We start from the raw sequence: 10,027 nt of genomic DNA, 5'->3' as shown, positions 1-10,027 counted from the left end.
CACGACTTCAAAATTTGGGAGCAAAAAGATGCAGTAAGTCACAGCGTAAGTGCTATTAGCGAAACTAAGTCAGGCAGACTATGTCCTTATGCGTGGAATGCATTTATGGGTGTTGTTCACATCATGTTATGAAGGAGATGAAATTATTTCGAAGTACGGCGAAGCCAGGCGCATTTTGTTTCGTTTCAATACTTTGTGTTACAACAACAACGATTTACTTCCGCTTGTCACCTACATGTAGTCTAAAGATAAGCTGGACGTCCCTGACGTAACGCCCAGCTTCAGGCCTATAGACTTCCACGCGGACAATTTCACTAAAAAATACAGCGACTCGAACCCTACCTTATATTCGCAATTCACCGATTCCCTTAAACGCCCGAAATGTAATGTCAAAGCCAGCATTGGTAAGCTATCTTTCAACAATAATCCAGCCGTTTAAACTTTCGAATCGAACAACTCAAATCAACGTTTGCCATGTTTGGAATTTTTTTTCATCTTTGGGCAAGGTGATGGGCTGTGAAAATTTTGACCCACCAAACATTCTGTTTACAGGGCATGCAATTCTTTAAAGAGAATGCTGGGTAGGATAAAATTTTCACGGCTTGTCACCTAACCCAAAGTAGAAAAAAACATTCCAAACATGGCAGACGTTGAATTGAGTTGTCTGATTCAAAAGTTTAAATGGCTGGATTACTGTTGAAAGATGGTTTACCAATGCCTGCTTTGACAGATCACATTTCGGGCATTTTAGGGAATCAGTGGATAGCAAAAATAAGGTAGAGATCAAGGTGTTTGCTTTTTTTTAGTGAAATTGTCTGCTTGGAAGTCTATATGACTGAAACAAAGCTTAGCTTTGGGCTACTTGTCATCATCAAGGCTTTCAGGAGATTCATATTCATGAGAGTTTTACACTCCACGTAGTGCTTTCGTTGTAGTACAAAAAGTTCTATTCAAGCAGCTTCCTAATTTAAAGGATCTCATAGTTCCCAACATGTGAAACTGATTCGAAAACTGACTAAAGATAATATGTAAATCGAGATGAAATGAGATGGTTTCCAGAAGGACTTTTTTTTCAAATAAAACGACGCCCTCATCAACAACTTACACTGGTTGTTATGAATATGTACTTGCTGCTAAGAAAAATCTCTTCCATAAACTTGCATTTTCCTCTTTTTTTTTTCTGCTGGCCTATGGCCGACATATAGCGGTGTATCATTTGACTTGTTGAACTAGCATTTTCCCAGTACATTTTTTTCTTGCTGTTTACACAGTTAAGTACTATTTTTAACATGTAAGAAGCAGAAAAGGGAGATCACGTGAAAATGTGAGCTTCTTAGTGGGATTTTTCTTACTGGTAAGTACGTGACTACAATGTACAACAATCAAACAGTTGCAAATGAAGATGTCACTTTTATTTAAAGAAATGGTAAGAATATCGTTGAGTTCTAGATATAGTCCATCTAGGCCATATTGTATTTTTAGTAGAGGTAAGTTTGGGTGCTGTGAGCATTGAGATCGGCTCCATGGAGTTGAAATGCACAGATGTACAGCGATTTGTTTGAGAGTTGGCAATGGATTCAGTGTTACAATGGATGTCAGAATTTTAAAATAGCACACTGATAGACTATTCTAGGTACAACTATAGATACAGTGCATCTCATACAAGTACCATATTGTAGGCCCAGGTGGCTATTTCAATTCTTCTCTTTATACTGCACTGGCAGAGTACCATGGCCACAGTAACAGCCAATGGTAAACTGTACACCATTTCACCAGTTTAAAGAGAGGAGTTCAAATAGCCACCTGGTACTAACCACATTGTGACTCCTTTGAAATTAAGGCACTTACAATGATCCCCCTTTGGAAGCTATGAAAACAATGTATGCAAATACATCGACAAGGTTGAAACATACACCTGTAGTAAGGCTGTAGTTAAGATTTGGCTTCTCGCCTTTTTGGCAACACTGATGTGTTAGTTTTAAAGACTTTCAGTTTGGGGAAGAAATTCATCATTAGTAATTCATATTAGGTACATGTACATGCAGGATATTGCATATGACTGTGTTCATATTAACTTGAACTTTGTCATTATGGTTACTAGCTTGCAGTTATTGAGGATTTACAGTAAAATTAAATGAGTTAATGTGGTTTCATAACAATTAAATGTTGTTTAGTTATAAAAGTACAGGTAGTAGGCTTTTCATATTTTTTATACCTCTAGAGTATAAATAGCGGATTAAGTAGCAGTTAAGTGTTCTTACATGTACCTTTTAGACTGTCCTTAATCGAAGTGTTTCCAATGTTTTGGAAACACAAATCTTAGTTAAGTCATGTACTGAGTAGACACCCAAAGCTGGGTAATTAAATGCTTTCTCTAAGGTCCTGGCTGGGGCTATAAATGTCCAGCCCTAATGTTAGCAGGGCAGTGAGGAGTTAGTCACCACCTTGGACAGTCATCAGCCTGTCTAGTCACCCAGATGGCAGCAATACATATCACTCACTCTGATTTTGTATTTGTGTCAGTTATTTGCCTACCACCTAGCATCCCCTAATGTTAGTCATTGATAACCTCTTGCCTCGCCCCCAGGCAAGGTTACACACCTACAGGCACAAAAAGGCCTGTTAGTGCTTGCTATACCAAGATTTTTGAAGTGAATCTTCAACAGTGGTTGTGACATTGGGTGATGTTACGTGATGGCTGAGCTCCGGGGATTTACATTTTCCTGAAGCCTTGCACTTGAGGAATGTGAAACTAAATATAAAGCTATGTGTACATCACTTCAGTTGTTTGAGCTGTGTTACGTCAAGAGGTTTTTCAGATTCACTGGTAAGGTTTTTTTCACTGGTAAATCTTGCCACCTTCATTAATGTTGGAACATTTTTCAAGGTAGTCCAATAAATGTATTCAGCTCTTATCACTGATATTGCTATTTGGATTATGCATGTATGCTACATAATTTGTTTTAAGTTTTTGTATATCTCTGCTTTACTTGTGGATTTGCGAGAAGAGTTGTTGAACCTGACTGCTGTTATCTTAAGTGAAAAGTATGCAGTTAAACTCCTATCAGGTAAATGAACAAGTTGTTTCTATTTGCAGGTACAATACACCCATTGTATCCAATGAAACATTGAAGTTGTTCAAGCAGACTTTATTCTGTGGTAAATAATGGAAGATAGAAGCCTCCTGCATTTAATGGAGGTGAGGCACATGTGAAATGAACATATACCGGCAGAGTACTCCAATACGATTTTATGCTTCTCAGGCAGAAGTCCGTAGCCTTCTTTCTACTTATCCTCAGCTTACGTAGTCATGCATCATGATACCATGAACAGGGTGACTGGAGATAGGTACATCAGAAGGAGAAATGTTTTTGTTTCTTTCACATGTGACAGGTACTGAGTTACCTATCTCTCTAGAATTTAACCTGAGCCCTGCAAGTAAGGTCATGCCTGCAATTTCTTCACTTTTAACATGGCAGTAATAAGGCTAGGTCTCACAGGTTTCAGTGTATACAGTAGGCTCAGTTTCCAGTTGCTGTTACATGTATAGCAAAAAACTAATCCATTTGTTCTGGCAGTTAACGTAAAATTTACCAGAAAGCCATCAGCAGGGGAAAATGATGATGTGCACACAAACAATAACATTTCTGCTATGGGCAATAAGTCTGGCATACGTTTTTAGTTATGTCCCCTGATGAGTGTCTTATGTCGAAAAGATCATGCAGATAGACATGTCCAAGTTGCAATTTCCTTCACCGAAGATGGATGTCAATACCTGACTTATCCTTATCTCATGCTGTGCCTTGTTTTAAATTGGATTTCTTACCTGTTCACCTGAACATTTCAAATCCTGTACATGTATAAAACCTAGTTTAATTACCATAATTGGGTGGCCTCCATGGCCAAGGTGGTTAGCATGCCAGAGCCGTTTCATTTTCATGTTTTCATTTTCCTCCATCTGATTTCTATTTTCACGCCAGCCATGCAGGCATAGGCCTACTTCACAGTTTCATCAGTTTTATTAAGTTGAAATAGTGTTTTAATTTAACAGTAACATATCTAGAAATATATATGAATTTTTATATATTTTAGTGATTTTTTCCCTCTGTACAGTGTCTGCGAAAAAAAAATTCTAAAGGTCACATTGCCTTCATGAATAATAAGAGTTGCCTTTATTTTTATAACAAATTTCATAGTTGCATTTAGTATGCATTCACACATATATCAAACAGGCGTAATATTTTATTGACAATTTCAAACCAAAGTTATTTTCTTTAGTCAAACACTACAACTAGCATCTGTAGCTGATGTCTTTAATTTAAAATCAGAAGTAAAGCTGTTTTTAGTAGTTTTTTTTAAGGCTCTAAAGAAGGACCCTGTATAGATCAGCAGTTCTATAAATTAAGTCTGTCCATTTAGGCTATTTCCCTAAAGCTGGAAACACTTGATGTGGATACACACTTTGATATATTACAATTCTTCCATTTTTTGGAACATCTGCTCTTTTTAACCAGTATACACTGTAATTGTAACAGGGATAGATAATTTTCCTCACATGGTTAGTACATCTAATGAACAACACATGTATAGGTCTTTAATTTTGTGGAAAACTGAGAATAGAAATTTTCTGCTTTAAGCACTTCCAATTAATATGTCCTGAAAATTAAAAGGATTACAGCATACTAATGCATAGTTGAGTGTTGAGTAGGCTTTCTAAATATCTTTAGAATATTTATTAATCACATTCATTATTAAAGACGCAAGCAGAAAATAGTGCCCTTTAAAGCTGTAATTCGCGCTAAAAAGTGCCCCTTCTGGAAAAGTGCCACCCTGTCCTTTTTTTTTTTTTTTCGGAAGCTAGGGGTTTGTCTACGGTCATATGTGGGAAAGCAACCTGCAGATGGTCATAGGTTTACCTCATGCTCTACCTGGCTTCGTCCAACCATAATGCTGGCTGCCATCATATAAGTGAAATATTCTTGAGTACGGCGTAAAACACCAATCAAATAAATAAAAGTACTAATTTATTGCAACTTGAGGTGTTCGCAGTGCTGGTTACAAAACTGTCAGATTGTGTTTGGATTGCCTAATTAATCTGTCTTGAAATAGATGTTCTAGTGGTTACAAGATTAGGTGCACATAAGGTGCACTTTCAAACTTGCCGTAGGACAGGGAATTTGTAAATCTGGTTTCCTTCTACCATAAAAACTCCCATGGTACGTTTCCAGTGAAACATGCTTTCACAAATGAGTATGACATTAAGCAACATTCAAATACATAAATACAAAAATTTCAGTGGAGAACTTTGAACTGATTTTGTGTTGTTTTTCTTTTGATGTTAAAAGGAGCAGATGTCAGTATGGAAGACTGGGTGAAGGACTTTCTCGAGTGGTCTCCGGCGCCTTCTGTTCGCAGCCGTCGTAGTGTGCGGAGAGAGAGCAGGCGCCGCTCCTTGCGCCTCTTAAAGCGCCAGTCCATCGACACCTTCCCTGAAAGTGAAAGTGAAGGTGTTGATGTTCAGGAGAAGTTGAATGTCCTCAACTCTATTGAAAATCTTTCACAAAAACGGGAAAGTAATAGCCCAAGTTTTTCAGAGAGTGCCTATGGAACTGTTTGGGTTGCGTTTGACAGCTGTAGCAAGACTGCAGATCGGCCATCTGGAAAGCGAAGACTGTCGTCGACGAAGTGCGAAGTGAACAGCAGTTGTCAAGAGAATTCATTAGGAGTCATTCCCCATTCCACTGAACAGTACTTGGACACCCTGGGAGACGTTTCTGTTGATCCACTTATCCCATTATGTGTTTCTCAAAGTGCTGAGAAGCCAAAAACGTCCAGGAGAAAGTCTTCATACAAAAAGCGCAGGAGTTTTGCTCTTTCTGTGCCTCCCATTCAGGAATTTGAAGCAGAAGAGGATTTGGATTTGGTTCCACCTGAAATCAGCAGCGATCTGTCGTCTAGAAAGCAAAATGAACTGTTAGCGAAATGCAGTAAAAGATGCAAGGCGAAAACAGCTAGTGGCACAGAAGACTGCTGTGATGAGGAAAACCCTTGTGACATTGTTCCCAGTGTGGATCAGCCTTATTCCGGCGCTCAGGATGGAGATCCTTTAGAATCTCTTGCACTCTTATCTTTTCCCCAAAGTTGTGAGAAACCAAAAACGTCCAGGAGGAAGTCATCGTACAAAAAGCGCAGAAGTTTTGCTCTTTCTGTGCCTCCCATTCAAGAACTCGAGGCCGAACTTGATACACCTCAATTAAATGGCGACAATCTAGAAAAGGATTTAGATCCGGTTTCACTCGATAGCTGTAGTGAGACAAGAGATAAATCGTCTGGAAAACAAAACAAGCTTTATTCAGAATCAAGTGACAAGTGTGAAGCGAAAGCGATTAGTGACACAGAAGACGCCTGTAATCAGGAAAACGCTCATGACGTCCTCTCCAGTGTGGATCAACCTTACTCCAGCACTCAACAGGAAGATTTGTTAGATTTACTTGCACCATTACCTTCTTTTTCCGCCAAAGTGAAATCCCTTAGGAGAAAGTCATTGTACAAAAAGCGCAGGAGTTTTGTTCTTTCTGTGCCTCCAATTTTGGAACTTGAAACCAAATTGGATTCACATCAAACCAATTGTGACAAGGAGAATGTTCCTGAATTTATTTCCAACTTGGGTGAGCCTTACTTGAGTGCCGAGCAAAAGGATCAGTTAGATTTTGCTGCCCCGTTATCTGCCTTTGTTCAAAGCTCAGTGAAGACAAGAGCTCTAAGGAGAAAGTCATCTTACAAAAAAAGCCAGGGTTTCGCTCCTTCTGTACCTTCCATTGAAGAACTAGAGACGGAGCTTAATTCATCTGAAGAAAAGTGTGGCGAGGTAGGAAAGGACTTCAATACCTGTAGATCTTCCGTCAGAGGTGACTTTGTTGGAAAAGAGAAGTGTTTTTGTCCTCTTTCTGAAAATCCAAAGGGTCATAAATCAGCTGAAGCTTTCAGTTTGTCCGGATCTGAGGTTGACTCTAAAGTGACTAAGATTACTGGTCTTCCGTCTCCCTTTTCAGCCTCTAGCAATCCTATTCCATGTGATGAGCTGTATGAACCTTATCTGGGAAGCTTCTCCAGTTGTGTGCTGACAGAGAAGTGTGCAGATTCTTCGCCGGAGACGTGCAGGTCATCCACGCCGGAGTCACAACTCCGTCACATGCACAGATTTCTATCGCCTGACAAGTCGCTGGATTGTAAGAGCGCAGGTTTCAGTGGAAACCTGCTCTTTAATGACATAACGCCGCCAGGTGAGGCTGCCATGGATCAGGTGTGGGTCAACGCCTCGGATCTGGAGCACCTGTTGCATAACCAAACTTTGGAGAGGAAAATGACGGTACAATCGCCAGAAGAGACGACCAGGTTAATGTTGTCCGCCGAGCAAATGGAGGTGAGCAGCCCTTGTAGTTCGCAGCTCAACTCAAACCTGTCTCTTGACTGTGTTGAGATGGGTGTTACCTCTGCCTTAGATGATCCGGTTTTCACAAATGTCACTGGCTCTCATGAAACAAGCGAAGGGATAGGCATTAGCAGCTCTGACACTGGAAAAGACACCATTATGGACACCAGTGTCAACCCAGGCATACATGTAGACCTGCCCAAAACACTTTCTGTTGCCCAAGTTAACATGGACCTTCAAACAGGGGATTCCCCTTTGACAGAGTTGTCTCCCCCTGCTGTTATCCTGGTTATGGGGAGTGGAGGTGACACCTTTGGCCTTGACAACCCCGGGGGTTCCTCTGACCCTCCTCAGCTGTACACATCTGGTTTTAGTGAATCGCCTGTTGAACTTTCTCCAATCTCAAACCCCTTACCGAATCAGAGCTTACCAATAACCCAGCTGACTGCTGGGCCAATACTCCAGGGAACGGAATCTGAATCACAGCAGTTGAAGGAACCTCGAAAACGAAAGAGACTTCTGGAACAAATTTCTCAAGATGGAATAATATTGGAGGATCCCCAGGAGCCTGGTCAATCACGAAGGTCAACACGCATGCGCAGGAAGTCTGTGGAATTCTTTAGTAATCCTCAGGCACAGCCGAGGATTCAGGACTCTTCATCCTCAGGTGAAATCCTTGAAGGTGCCATATCTCAGAGCACTTCTGAGCAGACTGAGCCAAAAAAGAAAAAAAGGAAAACAAAGAAAACAGAAAGCATTGAGGACATTTATCTGAATAAGAATTTTAAGAATGTGGTTGATAAGATGTATGAGACAATATATGAAGATCCAGAGCGTGGTATTGGCCAGAGACGACAGCGAAGGTCAATCGTGTTTGACACATTTGTCGTGCATCCGGCTAAAGTGAAGCGCAGAGCACAAAAAGCCGCAAAATTTAATGGTGGTGCAGCTGCTCGCAAAAAGCGGGCTGTTTCTCGTGCCTTTTTTGACAAGAAGATGGCAAGTTTAGAAGAGGAACTTGGGGAGCTAGATAGCACATAAAATAAGTAATTGTGATATCGGCTTCTAAGAACAATTTTATCTTGACCTTTTGGCTTCACCTCTATGACTTGATCAAAGCTCCTGACCTAAGTTCCAGCTTTTTAGATGATATATACCTCTAGAAGTGAAGGAATGCAAAACAAGAATGAAAAGAGCATCAGTAGATAGACAACTGGAATGTCTATGTAAAACCCATCAGTGTTAATCTTTCATACATAAAATTTTTCCAATGAGTTAAAAGTGGTCAGATGTTTGAATTCTCAGGTAGGCTTTGTGAAGTGCACCACACTGATTATGTCGGTTGCCAGTGATTCGTTTGTTGATACACCAAGCTTTTCTATTTTCGTGTTCACCTTTGGAAGAAATTCTTTTGAAGGTTACTGCTGGTGTAATTGCAAGATACTCCAACATTAAATACCATGTTTGTTGAAAAAAAAAATGGTATGTTACAGAAATCAGACTGAAATCAGCAATCTTTCCACTCTTGATTAATCCTTTGTTTTACTGTCTGTTACTATTCTATTGTTTCACTTAAAGTTTGGTATGTAAAAATGAAGCCTATGAAGGTCTAAAAACACTCATTTATATTATGTGAACACTTTAAGTTTTTACAACAAGAAGTCAATAAAAAATTCAGAAATAACACTTTTAAAGGAGACCTGTATGGTACATAAGTCAAAGACATAAGTACATAAGTGCTGCATTCTCCTGAACTTTAGGTGAAATACAGTATTTTCAAATGTAAGCAGTTATTCCTAAAGTCTCGAGGCCATCAATAATTAATTCTTAGTTTCTTGCAACCCAGTTCATGAAAATGGAGATGCTGAGTGCACTAATTAATAAAATGGTTTGAATTTTGAAGAGAAATCTTTCTAAATGCCAATGCTGCATGTATTTTAACTATAAGCACTATGTGCCAGAGAGTCAGGTGGCAATTCATTGACAGTGGCCTAATGTTCCACTTGTGATTAACCTTCAGGAGATGATTTTACATCCTGTACAAGGGAAACTTGGGAAACCAGCTGTCATTTTAATGTTTTTTAAAGGCTTAACATTTATTTCATGATACTTGGCATCTAACTTCAGTCAGTCAGTCAGTCATTCCATTTACTGTGTTTTTACAGCTTCCATCAAAATTTGCACAATTTTCTCATGTGGATGTTATTTCATGCCACATATTTACTCACTTGCCAACTGCTCCTGGTGCATCGCATACAGTCCCATTTCCACCCTTTACACCATGATTAATGGCCTAAACTTTTATTTCCACCCTTTACGCCATGATTAATGGCCTAAACTTTTGCTCATGACTTGAACATTTTGTAGAATTCTAATTCTAATTCATATCCTACTGGAAAAAATGGAAGTTTTAACACCAAAAGTAATATAATTTATTCCTATGTCTATATTTGCTTCTAAACTAATATTTGGTCTTTTACTGTAACTCCTGTCATATAAGATCTTCCAGTGCAAATTATATAAAAGTTTTCCAGTCAATATCACTATCGATGTTTTGGGCTGGTGTCAGGGTATTGTAACATGGTGGGTTGTCTT

At 39.4% G+C, this 10,027-nt stretch overlaps 1 protein-coding gene across 1 annotated transcript; it reads left to right on the top strand.

Moving 5' to 3' along the window:
- The first annotated feature begins 10 nt into the window (after positions 1-10).
- On the top strand, positions 11-9,147 carry LOC135476665 (uncharacterized). Its single transcript, XM_064756768.1, has 3 exons — positions 11-45; positions 3,098-3,199; positions 5,346-9,147. The coding sequence occupies exon 3, from the start codon at positions 5,360-5,362 to the stop codon at positions 8,471-8,473; it is 3,114 nt and encodes a 1,037-aa protein (XP_064612838.1). The 5' UTR covers positions 11-45; positions 3,098-3,199; positions 5,346-5,359; the 3' UTR covers positions 8,474-9,147.
- The last annotated feature ends 880 nt before the right edge of the window (positions 9,148-10,027 follow it).

This window comes from Liolophura sinensis, chromosome 10 (genome assembly GCF_032854445.1).
Source record: "Liolophura sinensis isolate JHLJ2023 chromosome 10, CUHK_Ljap_v2, whole genome shotgun sequence".
In the NCBI taxonomy this organism is placed as follows: Eukaryota; Metazoa; Mollusca; class Polyplacophora; order Chitonida; family Chitonidae; genus Liolophura; species Liolophura sinensis.
Note: the sequence above shows the minus strand (reverse complement) of the source record. Positions and strands in the feature narration are given on the sequence as shown.

What these genes read in the sequence shown, in the direction of transcription:
- LOC135476665 (XM_064756768.1), top strand. Translation starts at nt 5,360, where the DNA reads ATGGAAGACTGGGTGAAGGACTTTCTCGAGTGGTCTCCGGCGCCTTCT.